Source organism: Elaeis guineensis, chromosome 10 (assembly GCF_000442705.2).
Source record: "Elaeis guineensis isolate ETL-2024a chromosome 10, EG11, whole genome shotgun sequence".
NCBI classification, from domain to species: domain Eukaryota; kingdom Viridiplantae; phylum Streptophyta; class Magnoliopsida; order Arecales; family Arecaceae; genus Elaeis; species Elaeis guineensis.
The window spans coordinates 25452359-25471010 of record NC_026002.2 but is presented as its reverse complement, the minus strand read 5'-3'; the positions used below and the strand labels follow the sequence as shown (position 1 = coordinate 25471010).

The following is an 18652-nucleotide window of genomic DNA, read 5'->3' as shown; positions in this document are numbered from 1 at the left end:
ACTAATATCTAACTGATCGAAACTGAATGATAATGGAAAATAAAATTAACTCTAAAGAACTCAATGAAAGCTGAATCAAAATTCGATTGATAAAGCACTAGGGTATATCTGATTTCACTTGGACCAATTATCAATTCCAGCTATTCCGATTAATAATCTAAATTTAATTATTAATGCAAGGATAAATAATCCTAAATTATTTAATAATCTCTCCCGAGTCTTATTAAATATACTAATTAAAACCTATAATCTATCTTCCAATAGTAAAATAGATTTCAATTAGTTCAACAAGCACAGTGATTATTTTCAAGATCCCACAGGTCAAATCTTCTGCTCCCGCTCCAATTATTATTCCTATGATGTTTGTTATTAACTCCAATTTATAATCTTCCTTCCCAGTACCAATTATAAATCGAAATCAATCAAGTACCAAAGATAATAATACTTAAAAGCATTAAGCGCAAATAACAAACAATTGCATTAACAAAGAAAATTAATACAAGATTCTGGAATTGAAATTTAATTCAAACTACATCAGGTACCCTAGCTAGAAATTTAGCTTTTCATCATAACAAAATCAAACTCAAGTTTACTTGAATAAAACTCCAAAATCATCCTAACAATGAGTTCTAGAAAATAAATTCAAAGTAAACAAGAGAAAGAAAAAACTCTGAAGGAATTGCAGAGCCGAATGAATCTTCTCTTCAAATCTTCCAGATACTCCAAACTCTCCTTGCTTGATTTCTAGCTTTCAAAGATGATTCTCCTCCCTTCCTGCTGGTGTTTTAGGATCCTTAAATAGGGCTAGGGCTAGGGTTAAGGTGGTATTTTTCTCATGATTTTATTCTATATATCATTCTTTTTATTTGGTATAGAATCTCTCCTCCTTTGGATAGGTTTTAAGCAACCACCAGCCATCTACTCCTTATGCTGCCCAAATTTTCTGATTTTATTATGATTTCCATAGTAAAAGAAGGAAAGGAGGCATGGTTAATTAGAGGAGAAGAATTTCTTCCTTTCTGGGTCCACAAAATCTGCAAAACAAGGTAAGGTTTCGGCTGCCCAAATCAAGTTTTTCAAGAATTAGTTTCAATTCTTTCTCAGTTTGCTCTTCATGCAGAATTAGTTTGGACTCTGATTTTCTTCCATTTAATTCTTTCCAAGATAGCTCTTTGCCACCCAATATTAGTTGCCATATCAGATCTTTGTGCCAAGAAATACTAAGAAGAATCTGGGTGTATCGGGTGTTTCTTGTTGTGTCCAACATTGTTACCAACTTCAACCTATTGTAGCCACCTCATTTGGAATCCAAATTCAATTCTGTAAATTATGTTCCTTTCTTGCTTCTCTCAAAATTCTGTAGGATCTAATCTTGCTCAATTTGGAGTCCTGTAGCTTACCTTTTAGGGGTCCTCATACCAAAATATCTAGAATTTAGATTGGTTGACTAGATGGGAGAGATTAACTGCTTGATTTATTTCCTGCACCTCTAGTTTCTTTTCTGGATGATGATGCTAAAAAGGATAAGGTGTGGGGTCCATTGATATCTTGATTTGGTTATTCTGCTTTGAGATGGACTCTGATTTTGATGCAAGACCTGATGACTCCGGATGACAAACCCTGCTGAATCGGACTCAACCAATTTCACTTAATTTGACCTTTAAAACATGGTTAAGCCCATTTAGGTGTGACCTGGCTCAATTACCTGCAATTGACATAAAACATATCAGGTTCTTACATTTATTTAGTTAATTATTATATCAATTTTATCAAAATCATTAAAAACTAATAATAATAATTACTATAAAAATGCAATACATCACAAAACATTTTAGAAGGTGCAATATCGGCACGCATACGAGGGCCGGTACCCATCATGGAAATTTCTATTTGTACATGCAAAGATGGTATTATCGTCGATTAGGATTTTTTTTTTTTCGACACTTCTAGAACGTCACAAGCTGTTTTGAATAATTTTGAGGTGTTTGATGAGAAGTTTTGACCACTTTCTGGCTCCTCCAGAAACTGAGAAAAGTTTACCAAGCTTTAGTGGTAGAATTGAGTCTAAAATCAGCGAATGACTAGAGTTTAATGAATGGAGATTGAAATCGGTGAGGTAGGGATCAGAACACATTAACAGAAAGCCAAGTACATTCTTTGTGAATGATTGCTGAAGAACAAAATTTTGTTACAAGCAACATCAATGAAATATAACAACCGCGTGCGCAGAGATGATATAGATTTAGAAAGTTGGGCGCGGGCGCAGCCAAATGATCATTGTGATCTTGTTAGTCACAGAGTTTGGTTTGTGCAACAGTATACCGGTAAGTTCAAATTTTCTTCATGCTTAAAAGGTGACAAGAAAACTAATGATGTGATTAGCTATTGACGTTAATTAAGCAGGCCAAACTGCCTAACCAACATATCTGATGTTGCAATGAAGACAATTGAAATCAAACAAGATAACTTAGACACACACACACACACACACACACACACACACAAAAAAAGACGGAGAAAGATCAAATGAGATGGAAATGCAGATGTGCATCATAATATGTTTCCTGTGATTTCAAATCAAGCATCACAAATCCACAAGCAAACAATAATGTCTGAAAAGATTGAATAGATGGTTCATGAATTAGCATTGTAGAGTACCACATCCAACATCTAAATCAAATTCCAAAATGGGATCAAATAGCCACAATGGGCAGCTAGTGTGAAACAGGAAAATAGATCCTGAAGAACCTAACAGCCAATGGGGCCTCCAACTGTAGACCCCTTTTCCAGTAACATGCTTCTCCTAAGAAGGCAAAATGATCATCAACAATTTAATAAAATGAAATTTTTTGTTTTGGAATCTTAATGGAGTTCCACAGAAGCATTGCATTTTCCAAGTGAAGTTGCTTTGTGGCTCCTAAAGATCCACAAAATAAATGGCCACCTGTAGGACCCCAAGCCTAATGCCATAACCTGGTGCAGAAACCTTTCCGAATGACCGGCTTCTCCTTATTACATATACCATCCATGAAAGCATCGACCAGCTGAGCTACCAGACTCGCAGGTTCATCTATAAGAACATCTATGAATGCACTCACCACCCTTCTTTCTTGTGCTGTTGCTTTCAAACTGAACCATGTGAGGAATTTCACGCGGAACTCCTTCTCCATGTGTCCCTCGCATTCCAACCATCTGATCACCTTTACACAGTACTCATACTCCCTTTCTGCTGATTCCTTCTTATTGGCAGAATCTGGTGTACTGTTAAGCCTATCAGATTTGCGAGGCATTTCCAAGGGAACAGATTTAGAGCTGACAAAAGGTAGAGTCTCTGAAGATGGCCGCAGATTTCTGTCATTGTTGTCACTGATGCCCTCTGATGGGACAACCTTAGGATGGTTACTGTGGTTGCACTTTGGGAGTTGTGGAGCCTGGTTGTTATCACTCGAGTTTGTTGAACCTCTCTGTGAATCTGATTGAATGATCACAGGTGGCTCACTCATGTCCTGTTGCTTTTTTAAAGCTGAAATAAGATCATCATCAATATAAGTGCTATCTGAGTATGGAGTGGAGCAATGGCCGCTGTTCCCATTAAGGTTCTGCGTCACACACTTAGCCTCCCACTTCCCTAATTCCTTGGTGCTGCTGAAAGGAGACACCTTGAAATAATATTCAGTTGACGGGCTCAGTCCTGATATCATGATCTTTGTATCTGGCCTTAGGATAAGGCAGGTGGGTTCTTCAGGATAATCCATGGCATCAGAGTTTCGATGCCACAGAGTGCAACCAATGATATTTTCTTCAAACATATTGTCTCTGGAGTGAAGGGAAACAACCACAGAAAATGGAGAGATGTCTTCAAAATGGATTTGGAAAGCCAGGGAACCTGTGATAACTGATCCTATGAATAAATGAGCAGCAGTAGGTTAAGCTTATAGGAATCCAAGTTTAAATTTGGAACAGTGTCAACTCTCAGAGTTGAGGAAAAAAAGAAATTTACCTGGGGCTTTTAGGTCTTTATCAGCCAAGAGGCCTGTTGAGCTAGAAAGTATGGAATCTGCTGCTTCCACTGCAGAAGCACATAGTTTCTGAACCTCTGCACCACAATTAAGCCTGTTGACAATGCCCCTTGCCATGACTGTGGAAACTTTGTCGAGAGGTCCAACTTCTTTCTTGAGTTTCTTCACAGCTGTATTCACAATATTTTGCATTTCTTTATAACGCTCAGTTCCTTTAAGCATTTTGTGGCTCAAGGATAATCGATCACATAATATGTCAACTCTTCTTGCATCCTTGGCAATCAATAGTTGTTTTTGCCAGCTTCTGTGGAATGCGAGATGCACAAGAATGCCTATAAGTTATATCACAAACATCTTCAAGATGATAAATAAAACAAAATAATTTCCTTACCCTTATATGATGTCCTTTTCATCTAAAAATATCAAGAAGAGGAAAAATAAAAACAAAGGCTGGATAAGTAACCTCATACAAATGAAAGAGAAGATCAGCTAGGATGCTATTGTGGTATTCTTCTCCCAAGCACCAGAACAAGTTAGCACTAACAGCACTTGTCTACGATCAGAGTTCAAGATGACAAAACAGCTTGTAAAAGAACACATTTTTATGATTGGACAGATTGTTTTGAAACAAATATAGTTACGATTGCCCACCAAGATTGGTGCTCAAGTTTAAATTTTTATAGTTTTATGGTTCAATTAAGGTGACTATTAAAAGATCAAGAACTGTAACAAGAAAGAGAATATCAAAAATTCATAGTTTATGACACCTTGCATTTTAGAAATATAAAGCTGTAGTAAATGGTTACTACTAAAAGATCAAGAATTGTAGCAAGAAAGAGAATATCAAAAATTCATAGTTTATGACTTCTTACATCTTAGAAATATAAAGCTGCAGTAAAAAGACAGATTCCAAGGGAATCATTTTCTCATATAAATTATTTGTGGAAAAGCAGAATATAGTTCTCATCAAGATTTTATGTCCCAGTAGGGCAAGAGGCGTCCCAACCATCCCGTCTCGTTCCTGTGGGAAAACGAGATCGAGACAGGGTTAGGAATCGGAAAGTCATCCATGTGGGGAGAGAAAAAGAAAGAGGAAAGAAAGAAAGGAAGATGAAAGGTTAAAAGTGTAAGGAAAGAAGAAAAAAAATGAAAGAACAGAAGAAAGAAGAAAAAGAAAAGAAGGAAGAAACGAAAGAGAAAGAAGAAAAAAAAGGAAAAAAGAAGGGAATGGATAAGAAAAAGGAAATGAAAAGAAAAAAGGTAAAAAAAAAGAAAAGAAAAGGAATGAAAGAAAAAAGAAAGAAAGAAAATAAGATGGGAGAGAGACGGAGGATATCTACTGAGATGCATAACTGAGGCAGCTGTTGAGACGGGACAGGATAGTTGACCATCCCATTCTATAGGAAGACCAGGCCACCTCTATCCCACAGGATTTAAAAACTTGATTCTCCTATGCATTTTTTATCTTTAGTCTCACGCATATGCAAATTAACTAAAACATTTTATTATGTAGTAAAACAAGACCAATTTAAATCATTCCATCCTTGTTCAATAAATAAACTTTGAATAACATACATATCATCAAATACTATTTCATCTTTCTTAACCATCAATTCTTTGTACTATGCAATTACATGGTATCAATGATCAGTATATCAGACCTAAAGACAACAGTTAAAGAAGCAATTGTACCAAAAAGCAATTAAACAGTTGTATAATTAAAAATATTTCTTTTTCCCTGAACCTTCAAACTGAATTTTAAGACCCCTTCTCAGAAGGCCATTTTCAGAGTATATACCAAAACATGATTTAAAAACTTCAAATGATTTTACTTGCTTGACCCTAAGTTAGTTCCACATATTAATTCCTCTTATATGCTTATTTCAAGTTCTGTCCTTCCTCATACCACCACAGATCTGAATAAAATCTCACCTCCGACAAACCACAAAACTGCCCTTTCACTGCTTATAATTGTTATCTTAAGGGATCAATATCAGAAATAGATCTCTCTTCAAAAATCTTATAAAGCCTTTAGCTTTATCTTGTGCAGAGGCGCATTCAAAAACATGTTGGTTCAAATTCAAGTACATTATATTTTACAAAACATAGTCTACAAAAATAATATGTAACCTTCAGAAGGAACCACAAAAACATAATAATCAGTACAAGATAGCTAATTTGATTATACAGAATATCTGAATCACCACAAGAAGCTCTTGGAATATGGAAATGACATGATGTCATGATTACAGAGTGCAACATCATGCACTACAGAAGCTACAAGTTGTAAAATTTAACTAATCATATGCTTTTGATCATTGATATTTTCATCCAATAAAATGTTGATAGGTTCATAAAGATTTATAACCCAGTTAAAATTGTCAACCAACAAGTTCCACACATGTTTCATACTTGAGCAATAACTTTCATAATGCAAAACAACTTAACAACAAAACACCATATATCTCTCCCTACCTGTGTGCACAGATGTGTGCAGCTGTGAATCAGGCACGCAGGTGTGGGTGTGAACATGGATGCAAGCAGGCGGGGGCATGGGTGTGTGTGTGTGCGCGCATGTGTCCATGAACATGTGCATGCGTGCAGGCATTCGGGCACATGTGTGCATGCATGAGGAATCGCCACTCAGCAAGAAATAGCACTAGGAAAGAAAGCAATACAAGGAATAAGCAAGCTCAATGAGCAAGGTAGAAACTAAATTTAATATCCTCATGCTCAGTGCAGATAGTCATTAATTAGATCATAAATGCAGTACAAATATTGTCTTTAATAATATAATAATAAGCATACATTCATGCACTAAGTTCACAAAGAAACAAATGGTCCAACCCCTCTGAGAATGCTCCGAATATAAGATAAAGAGAAACTCTACCTTCCATTTTCTTTAGATGGTAAATTAATTCCCCTTTTGAATTATTGCTACCAATCATCTTATTTATTATCTACTTATCTCCGCATTATATTGCTCATGCAGTAATTGACTATATTATGAGACCCATGATCAAGGAATGTAACCGCAAAAAATTTCATTGTAATGGTAAAGTGAATAGAATAATTGTTTACCGTATCAGCCAATTGATTTTTCCACAGAAAACACAATAAAAACTGCCATCCAACTTTGGATAACACCCAGTCTTCAAAATGCCAGCCCTCTCATGTTTAAGAGCACATTTCAGGTGGTAGGATATACCACATGAAGTACTCTGGTAAGGAGGATCAGAATTGCAAACCAACCATAGAGTAGGGTCCTTGTTGTCATCATAGCGATAACAGATGCAGCAAGAACACCGCTTACAGTATCCATCCACTAAGCTCAGAGCGGCTCGGCAAGCAAGATTTTGACAGATCAATGTGTCAACTTGCTCTTCCTTTCTCTTCAAAGGATCATGAGTTACATCAGTTTCAAGTTCTAATGGTTGTTCTTTTTTTCTCTTCTTCTTTAATCCATTTGGGTTGTCTAGTGTGGCTGATGAAATGCTTGGTTTATCATCATTCTTTCTTCCATTCTTCTGTGACACCAGCCTAAGCAGATGCTCGATCATTTTAGGTTTTGTGACCCCAGTATATTTCCTCTCCTTGCCCATCTCAGCACAGATGAGTTGAAGAAGCTCTCTACGACTCCAGGACTGAAGAATTTCAGGGGCATTGTCTGCCCACTTTGAAATTTCATGCACTAGCTCTCTCTTCTCCTCTAAACTCAAGTCACTGCATTTTGCAGGATCAATCACAAAACCTGTAAGAATTGAAGAAGCATGAGTTCCAGGAAAAATAAATACATAAATTTCATTCCACTAATGTATATGAGAAATTGTAATATCTGCAAATATAATTCTTAACTTTGCAATCTTGTATCCCTAAAAGTAGTTAGCAACACTTTGGTGATGAGGTACCACAAGAATTAAACAGGAATTGTTTATCGCAGACTACAATTAGAAGGAGAAGACCAACAAAATGTACCAATTGTTAACAATAATAGAGTTATCACTGTTGAGCAAGACACCAAAATATTTATGAACCATCAATTTGTGAGGAGAAATTTTATAGTATGTCAGAGAAACAGTGTTGAAAATCTTGTTATAAGACACAGTTCAAGTCTATGTCAGCAAACGTGACCCATGAGTGGGAGATTCAAGATTTTCAACTAACTGGTTGAACTCGAAAATGCTGTGAAAACGCTGCATGCAATATTTTCGTTGTAGATGATGGGGGATATTATAGTGGATTATCACTGGGAAAATAACATGTGGTCCAACTATTGTGCGTATGGCCATTAAGCATTTGATTGGTGTCAAATGACACTTCTATTATTTGGCAAATAAAAGGTAAACTGATTAACTGATGCAACAGATACAGCATGCTAGGCATCTAGTTATGTGATAAACTGAGAAGAGAAGGGATCCAAAGTACATCAAGATATAGAACACCAGAAAGGTCCTTGACTTAGAAAGAGACCATGGGCAAGAAGGACAGACTGATGGGAAAGCAAACACTAAGAAAGCAGTGGAGAAAGAAAGTAACTCTCAATTAGTACCTGACATATATCATAGATCTCATCATGGGTTTGATGAAAAATTCTCTAGAAAGAGGCGGAACAACATTGACATAAAGGAATCTCGTGCAATCTTGTAAGATGTATAGACAATGTAAAATAACATGGTATCCGAACCAACCGGAACAACATAGTTTGGCGCACACAGACCCAAACCAATGTTGAACCAAGTTGCTATGGCCGTTCTAGTCAGTAAGTGACCCAAATTGGCTCTAACTACTCTGAACCGAGCATAACCGCATGATTTTGCTCAGTTCAGAGCTGTTTCGGCCACCTCATGACTCATCTCTTTTCTGCAAAAAGGGAGTTTCTAATGATAGGTTTTGTGAGGAAAAATAGGGGAAGCAGATGGTTTGTCATTTGAGCCCAAATCCGAGCCAAATTAGGTATAATCCCCTGCCACTCCCTCTTCATTCTTCTCTTTTTTTTAATGACTAAAATAGACCAAAAATTGGTAAAAGCAATGAAAATAATGGCAAATTTTTTGTAATTTAGCATGATTTCATGAATGTTAAAGATCTAAGAGTGATAAAGCATTGAAGAAGAAATCATGACTTTTCATTTATCATGCAATTTTTTTAGATTAAAATATATTTTAGTTAAATTATTATTAAATAAAATAATATTTAAAAAAATGGTAGCATATTTAGGGTATGCACACTACTTGCTAGCTTATACTGACAGCAATTTATTTAAATTGGGCATAGTTATGGCTACCAAAACCAAGTTCAAACAACTTCAAGAGTGTGGATTAAGATATATTGTACATGGTAGGGTTTTACTTTAATCCAAAATGAAATCAATTTTTTAATAGATTTTATTTTTATTTAAATATTAATGACAAATATTTAAAAATCATAAATTATGAAAAGTTAGTATTCTATATAGATAATGTAGAAGTACTTTCTGAAGTAATTGAGTCATTTTTGCACTACAATATAAATTATCTAATTTTAAGTATTTAATTATTTAAATAACTATTAATTCAACTAAAAATCATTAAAAATACGGTAATGTGCGTCACTAGTTAGGGCAGTTTTTCTAAGACAACATGCATATCTTTTACATAATTTTATAAATTATCACATATATTATTCAAATTAAATCATAAAAACCACCAATTCATCCAAAAATATTTAAAACTTAATTTATGTCTCAAAACTATAGATCCACTTTATGTAATTTATGGTGATGAATAAGATGATGTATGACATGTACTTGTAAAACTTGTAGTTTGCGGAAATGGATTCAAAAAGAAAGAAGGATCAAGATATTGATGTAGATTGAGAAAATGGTGTAATAACTTTGGACTAGTACCATTGGAGGTGCAAGGGTACGATGTGGAGTGGAGAGAGTGGGTTGACAAGATTGAAGCAGCATTTGGCTGACAATTATCCTCATATGGCTATACGTAAAAGATATCTATAAGAGGTGGGACAGTTAATGAAGAGCACTTCCATGATTTTAGAGAGAGCAATAAAAAGTGTTAAAAATTAAGCAAAGATTAATCTTCAAGCAAATAATCCACCATAGACCACAAGAATCTACAGGACTTTAAGGCATTAGATTTAGATAACATGGAGGAGGCTTAGATGCAAGCTGGCATAAAGGATAGTTTGAATGATCAATGGCAAAGGGAGAAGTTTGCCAAAAATGGGGCATAATTTGTGTCCTCAAAGTACGAGGGGTGATCCGATTTTGGATCCGCCAAGACAGATCTAAGCTACAAGAGCAGCTAGTTAGTGAGAGAGGTTGTTAGGTAAAAGTTCGCAGCCAGATAGCATCTATATTTGGAGTTTTTGTTGGTAAGAAGGGAAAGAAGCCCAAAGATATAACGAGGGCCATCATTCATGTCTTGGATTCACGTGCCTGCCCCAGTAACTAGAAAGCATAGATATCGATATGTGGTATGGATATGCCGATATGGCAAAAATTGAAAAAATCACGATATGGATACGGTTAGATATTTTATATTTTTATTAATATTTGAATATATATAATATTTTAATATTAATAAAAATATATAAAAAAATTGAATCATATATATAATATTCAAATATTAATAAAATTAAATTCTCAAATCGCAATTAAATTTATAAGTATCATCATAAAAAATAAACAAACACTTACAATTAATGAAAAGAAAAAAACTAGCAATCTAAATAAGTAGAAGAAATCAAAATAGTAAGTCTTGATAATCAAGTGATAATAGTTTCAGCTACTTCATTCTCTGCATCATCAGCAAAAAGCTTCTTCTCCACATCTGGTTCATCAAGGGACAAAATTGCAATCTCAAGAATACAGAGATAGGAGTACCGGTGCCGTACCAAAAACGTATCCACATTGAAAAACATACCCGATGCTGGTACATGCCTGGAATAGGAGTACCCGTGCTTTATAGCCCAGTAAAGACTCAAAGTAGTAAAAGATTGATTCGATGCTTTTCAAGGAGAGGAAAATATACATGTGAAGAACTATTACTTCACGATTCTACTACAATCACATCCATGCAAATATCGCAAATAACACCTACTATCTTTCTGCTATCAGCTCCATCCTAAAAGGCAATCAGGGTGTTGATCCTCTTGGACTGACAAATATCTATGATGAGTTGCTTGATGATAATAAGAAAGAGCCAGAGAGATAGATAGCCTCATACCAGAGCAAGTGGGACATTTATGGTGTGATCTTGATGTGTGATGGTTTGACAAGGTCCAAAAATTGAAGCATCATCAATTTTTTAATATATTATGATAAGAAAGCATTCTTTCATAAGTCGGTTAATGCTTTTAACAAGGTGCATGATGCCCAGTACATCCTGATCTTGATTTTGGCTATATTTTGATGATCAAGAGGTTGTATATTTCCAGGATCCCATGTGCCATCCACTACATGGACCTAATACTGATAAACATTGGTAGAATCCAGAGGGTGAAGTAGGTGGTAGAGACAACCTAGGCTACTATTAAAGATATATAACCATGCAAGTGTCTTGGCTTTGAAGAGAAAGCACATTAGGGGTGAGATAATGAGGCCAACAATCACCCACTTTGCCATGCAATATATTACAGTTGATAGTTTTATCAAGAATAAAGCAGACCTATTTCAGATATTCGTGAGTGCTATGTGGCAAGATAAAGTATAATCATGATTCATCGAACCAGACCAAACCACCCAATCCGGCTTATACCAAGCCAAACCGGCACAGAATCGGGTTGGTTCGGCCCTGAAAATCGAAACAGGGCCTGAACTGCTCCGAACCGAATTGTTCCAAATAGTTTGGTGCCGAACCAGCCTGTGATGGCCTAGCCCATTGAACCAACGCATCACGAAGACAGCTTAAAACCCCACACAAATGGCAAACATAAAAAGAAAAAGAGTAAGAAGGGTTCTCTCTCTAGGGTTTCTCTCTCTCTATCTTCCATGGATCCAGTGTGAACTTGAGATGATATTTTCAAAGAGATCCGAAATCACTTTGATATCTGTGCAGTATGTCAAACCCATCCCGACTATGTCAACTCCAAAAAAAAAGTTCAAACAAGACTCATGGTTACCTGGTAGTAGGATACCAGGCACATCTTATATTTAATTCGCTCTATATGTGGAAGGACAAAGTAGACAATCAAAACCTGAATTTCTACATAAAGAAGCCAAGAACAATGTTGTTGGACAACTTTTCAGTGACGTTGGAGAGTGAACAGCTGACAATGTAAACCATTATTAAATAAGAGTTTAGGACAAGACAAGACATCTCATGAATATGGCAATGCTTGCACTTAGCAAATCTATTGATGTGTATGTAAAAATGGCCATGCTCACAAAACTCTAAATATCAAGGAAACTTGTAGCAAATGAGATTGTGACATAAAGCATGACAACTCATCAATATATATGACATAACCACCATTTTAGGAGGGAATGGAGAGATGTACATATTAGAGTAAATTAGACTACACAAGCAACGCTAGAATTTTAAAATATATAAGTGGAAGAGTTAAAAAAAGTAATGAATGAATCCTCATTCCTTACACTAAAACAAGTAAAATGTTGTCCTAGAAGAAGTAACGAGATTGTAGCCAAAGTTTTAAATCTCATAGGATAAGGCTATCTCAATTTTTTCATGGAATGAGATAAGCGGCCATCCCATCACGTTCCGATACTTGGGACAGGAGATGTCCCAAGATGTCCCGATTGGGATGCTAGGACATTAGTGGGATGCCCTGTCCCAACACATGGGATGGCACCCCGTCTCGGTGTCCCACGGGACATCCCGCCAGGACCTAAATCCTTGATTGTAGCCTAGGGTATGAACAATCCTATCATATGTTACAATAGCCTAGGTTTCCATTTGCTTCACTCGGGTGCATGGCTACAGATGAGCCAGATGAACATAAAATCCTACTATTTTTAACCGTGCATGTAAAGGAAAATCAAGAACAATGGATGACGTAACTCTTGAACAACTTAGAATGATGAAGGAGAAAGGAAGTGGCATTTGGAAAAAAGTTGCTATACGTACATATACAAGTGTCTATGTGTGTACACATACACAAACATATATGTGCATATACATATATACATGTACAAGAATAAATACATATATGCATATATATCGAGGATCCAGATATCTAGGATCGGTACCATATCTCATGGTCTGATACTCTGATGGTATGACGCAATCCTCAATCTAAGGGTGATATTGTCCCAATAAAAAAATACAAGAAAGTGCACCAAGTGGTAGCACATTAGTACTGGGTTGGATCCCCCAACATGGTGCAACAAGGGCCTAGTTTGGCAAATACCAATACATACCAGCCCTTATCCTACCAGTTCATGTTCATGGGTAGTATATCCCATGCAAGCAATACAAGGCTTGTAAGCATGAGATTAGAACCCTTGGTGTGTGCATTTGTATGTATGTATGTGTGTGACACATACATACGTGTGTGTATGTGTGTATGTGTGTACACATATACATACATAATGATGTGCATTTGTCTATGCATATAATATAGATGACATATTCATGAAGTTAAACATATATGACAATAAAATTAGCACAAGAAACACAACACCTGAATAATTTCAGCCACACCTAGAATTACCACACACAAATCACAATGCACATATATACAACAAACTCACAAAGAAATGGACACACAATCATCATAGCAGACATTTGCGTTCAGCCACGCACATTCACATACAAAGCACACATAGCCTCAAATGTGTGTTTTTTGCACCTCAGCATATTAATGAGGCATATGTAAGGCCTATTTTTGAAACACCTCAACAAAGTTGCCTCACGTTGAAGGAGGCAAGTCACTCGGGTTGCACCTAGATATGTACTGCACCCAAGCATGCCTATACAAATATTGGTTGCAAATGAGAAATTTTTGGGTGGTCTGGACTTACGTAAATGTCTAATCAAAGATTTTCACATGTCAAATTTCTACGGAGTCTATTATCATTTAGAGATGGCAATAGGTCAAGTATGGGTCAAGTAGACCATTATCCATACCTACCCCATACTTGCCTCCAGCTAAGGCAAGGTAGGTAAACTCTCGAGGTGGGGCAGGGCAGGTAGAGTTAAGGTGGGTTGAACAAATTAGGTCAAGTAAAAATATTAAAATCAATTTTTTGCATACGAATCAATTTATTTTTTGCCTCAAGGAGGACATTTATGAAGAGCTATATATATCCAAGTCAGGTTCAGGGCAGATTTTATCATTACTAGTACCCATCCCAAATCTGTTGAAGGCTGGGTAGAACTTGCCCCATTAAGGTCAGGCTACGTCGGGTACCCAATAGGGCTGAGTAAATTTCAACACTACAATTGTGTTGAAGTTTCTCCTCCTAATAAATGCAACTTACCCAACAAAAGGCAAATGGCCCCCACCAACAAGTTCCCATGTATGTGAAGTAAATGGCCCTCAAATAAAATTCTCTTTGAGTTGATCCAAACTGAAATATACATGAAGAAACCACAACCATCTAGCCTTTTCTCAACTATTAAGGTCAATTTTATGGATCTTTTCATTCACCAAATATTCCTATTTGGGGCTAACTTTGATATTATTCCACATTTATCCATATCCTTTATCACAACCTCCATTGATGGCACCTTGGGTCTTCCCCTCCTTTTCTTACCAGATTCAACACAAACCAAAGTAAGAAAATAAGAGAATTCTATTCAGCTAAAATAAACATATGGGACAATAGTATGAGAATCAAAAGGCTACTAGTTTACATCCTGTGCAAAGAGTTAAAGAGGAGGAATGAGTGAAACTTTAGCAATGTTAGACAATCAAGTCTAGGAAAGCTTGGAAGGCAAAGGAAGAACATAAAGAAGAAGGCACTCCTAATATGGACAAATAGAATTGAAGTTTAAGAAATTAAGATGGTTCACGTAATAAAGGATGACCACTTTCAATGAGTTTAGAAATATTGAATGCACTTCACAAAAAGAAATAATTTTATTATATAATGAAGATATGTAAATTGGTTTACAAATTATCATCCACCAAAAACTTTTCAAAACATTAAAACATTTAGGGCACAAAAGGTAAGCTTAATGCATAACATAAAATAGCAAACCATTAGTGGAGATGAAGTATAAAAGGTATTGGTGATGGCTAAGCAGTTCTAGTAGCAACAGAGGCATGCTAGGATAATAGACAGTTGAGTCTATATATATCAGGAGCAAGGTTTTACATCCCAACGGGGCAGGAGGCATCCTAGGCGTCCTGGCCATCCCATCCCGTTCCTATAAGAAAACAGAATCAAGATGGGGTCGGAACTCCGAAACCCATCCATACAAAGAAAGAAGAAGAAAGAAGAAAAAAAGAAAGGAAGATGAAAAAAGAAAAAAGTGAAAGAAAAGAAGAAGAAGAAGAACGAAAGAAAAAAGAAGGCAAGGGTGAATAAAAAGAAAAGAAGGAAAGGAAGAAGAAGGAAAGAGAAAGAAGAAAAAAGAAAAAAAAATGAAAGAAAGAAAGGAAGCGATGGCAAAAAGAAAGGAAAAAAGGAATGAAATGAAGGTAGAAGAAAAAGAAAGAAAAGAAGAAAGGAAATAAAAAAATAAAGAAAAAAAAAAGAAGGAAGAGAGATGGAGAATATCTATCGGGATGCACGACCGGGACAGGACGGGACAGTGGGGCATCCTGTTATATGGAGATATCAAGACACCTCCGTCCCACGGGATTTACAACCTTGATCAGAAGAAGCAAATGTGGTTAATTTAGTAGTGGGTTAAGATGTGATTGTAGTATACAGGTTGTCGAGGACTGCGCATCACCTTGGAAGACAGGTGAGCACTTAAGCAAACACCTAGATGAATTGTGCTCATCGTCAAATGAATTAATTAAAACTTGCAAATAGTTAACATTAACTTGAAAGTTATAAAATAACTAGAAGAAAACGAAAGAAAAAAAATGTAATTACAAAACACTTTGTCATTAACCTGAGGACCTAGTTAACAAAACATGTTAAGAAGTAATAACTGCAACTTCCCCCAAGCTATACAATAAAAAAATTGTTCTTCCAAAAAGGATGCTCAATGATTCAAATTAATGCAACATGCCACTTGCACTTTCTCATGAACCTGAGGACCTAGTTAACATGACATGTTAAGAAGTAAAACTGCAACTACCCCCAAGCTATACAATAATAAAAATTGTTCTTCCAAAAAGGATACTCAATGATTCAATTAATGCAACATGCCATTCTACCAGATGGTAAAGCTAACACGGATAAAAGAAACAACTAGTCAAGAATTAGTTAAACGTGTATGCTGCAACTAAGTGTTTAGGCACCATTAAGAAAGATGGTGGAGGTTATAATGCTCACATAACCTACATAGCACTCCAACATGTGCACTGTAACGTCCATTCTTATTAATGATTCTTAGTCTCTTTTATGCCCATATGTTATGTCAATATGTTGCTTTGTCCTTAATTTGCTTCAGATATAAACACATGGAAACACTTTGGATATTGTGATACACAACATTGATCGGTTCAAATTAAGGTCTTTCTTTGAGAAAGAACCAAGATTGGCTTTACTGAATTAAATGAATAAAGCATTTTTGGTTAAAGTGGAGATGAGATTTTTCATTTTCAAATAAACTGTGTGTTTCATCAAATCACCTTCTTCATTAGAGTTTAGACCAAATAACAGATAAGCATAGTCAATTAATTCATCACAAAGCTGTAACGAAATGATCATGGCTGTTCACTGGAAAATAGCTTCATCTGGCTTCTGTTTCTGTGAAGTTTTACAGCCAATGGAATAGCAATTTACCAGTAATGATTTCTAACAGCCTCTCTAAACCTCAAATGGCCTGGGCTTCCCAATTCACTCACTTTGGGATGTCACTTCAACATGCTTTCAGGTAACAGTAATTATGAGGGATCTTGCTCGTCCACCTTTGAAAAAAAAGTCGCTCAAGATTAGAATTTTGTTTTCAAGACTCAGCTTTCTCAAATGTACACTAGGCCAAAATCTTTGCATACCAAAGCATACTTTTAAGCATATAAACTTTAAACTGACATAAGGGGATCTTGATCACCCACCATAAAGAAAATGTGCTATTTAAAATCTTTTCTTATCCATTTAGCACTAACCCTTCTAAGATGTAAACTAGACCCATATCATTATATAGATAAGAAATCATATTTCCACGAATAAGCTCTTCTGAAATGGTAACTGGAAAATTAAAAATCCCAAATTAACACCCTAAACTATTGACATTCACTGTGCCAACGCACCAATACATTCACTTAGCACCACCCAACACATGGGCTCTATTGGGGCTCCTCTATTAATGACTACGGAATATAAGGAACTCTCACAGGCAGCCATGACCAATAAGACATATTTCTGCTGATTAAATTAGCCAATCGAAGAACATGGCCTACCAAACTAGCTAAGAAGTTTTAAAATATTTAACTTACTGAATATCCCTTTTTTTGTCCGGAAAGCTTTGATTTTCATTACCCATATTCAAGCATCTATCGTTCCATCGCAAAAACTTGCATATGGATTCTTCACCAGAGCCAAAGAAGCCAAAATTTCTATAACCAGACTCAGAGCTGAAAACGTTGTAATAGCATTGTCGTGTTTGAAAATTTCTCATGCAGATCCAACAGCATTGTTGGAATTTTATGCTTACTTCAAAGGACCGGCAAGGCAGGCTTCTCTTTTAAATTTCTCTAGCAACCTTCAACTCAACTTTATAAACAAAATTAGTACTCTTGAGAGTAGGTAATCATTCAGACCAAAATCACACCCAAAAAATGCAGATCTTCATGCCCCCATTAAAGAACAGTACACAAACTCTGCAATATATTACATGCATTACGCTGTTCAAAAAAAAAAAAAAATCGGGAAATCGTACCCATTCTTAACCAAAAGGTACTAAAATTGAAAGGCGCACAAAAAGCACAAAGCTGCCTCTTTTTCATCAAAACAACGCAAACAAAAGCAGCAATGTACCATCTTTCGTGCAACAAAAATCATGTCTTGAAGCTAGAAAGAGGGAAATGTGCGGAATATAGAGCGGAATGGAAGAATGTGGGAGAGAAATCAGCGGCATTGTCAGCGGAAGAGAGGGATTAGGTGGGAACAGACCTGAGAAGATGGATTCCATGGCTCGAAGCCCTCCCAACCGGGTTTTCTATGAGAAAACCCAGTAGAGGGGGGGGGGAGAAAGAGAGGCTCTCTTTGCGAGGCCTCAAAGCTGAGTGGTCCCAAAAAAAGAGACTGGAGAAGGATGGACAGGCAAAGACTCCAAGGCCAGAAGGGGTATCATCACACAGAGAGAGAGAGAGAGAGAGGGAAAAGCTGAGAAGAAAGGGGTGGAAAATTGCTACATTAATTGGAGTTACTGGAAACGGCAACGGAGCGGTACGGGATAAGATGGGTTGGTGGGAGTGCAGGGCCTTTCCGTTCTTTCCCCGAGAGGCAGTTTTTTACCACCTATAAAATAATTAATTAATCTCATGGACGGGGAATATATATTAAAGAAACAATTCATTAATTACCTGGGAGTGGGAAAATAAAGAAA

General features: G+C 36.3%; 1 protein-coding gene across 2 annotated transcripts; it reads right to left on the bottom strand.

Annotated features, from left to right (window-relative positions):
- Positions 1-2609: 2609 nt before the first annotated feature.
- LOC105059909 (VIN3-like protein 2) lies at positions 2610-18512 on the bottom strand. Of its 2 annotated transcripts, none has more exons than XM_073245062.1 (4): positions 18217-18512; positions 7101-7770; positions 4001-4323; positions 2610-3895 (listed from the first exon to the last, which is right to left on the bottom strand). In XM_073245062.1, the coding sequence occupies exons 1-4, from the start codon at positions 18233-18235 to the stop codon at positions 2961-2963; spliced, it is 1947 nt and encodes a 648-aa protein (XP_073101163.1). In that variant the 5' UTR covers positions 18236-18512; the 3' UTR covers positions 2610-2960. The 2 variants fall into 2 exon arrangements, with proteins under 2 accessions (XP_073101163.1, XP_010941720.1); XM_010943418.4 differs by having other exon boundaries at positions 2610-3901; positions 18217-18509.
- Between the last annotated feature and the right edge of the window lie 140 nt (positions 18513-18652).

Coding starts and splice junctions, on each gene's coding strand:
- LOC105059909 (XM_010943418.4), bottom strand. Junction 4,324..7,100: donor AAAATCAATTGGCTGATACG/GTAAACAATTAT, acceptor CGCATTCCACAG/AAGCTGGCAAAAACAACTAT. Junction 3,902..4,000: donor TAAAGACCTAAAAGCCCCAG/GTAAATTTCTTT, acceptor ATTTATTCATAG/GATCAGTTATCACAGGTTCC.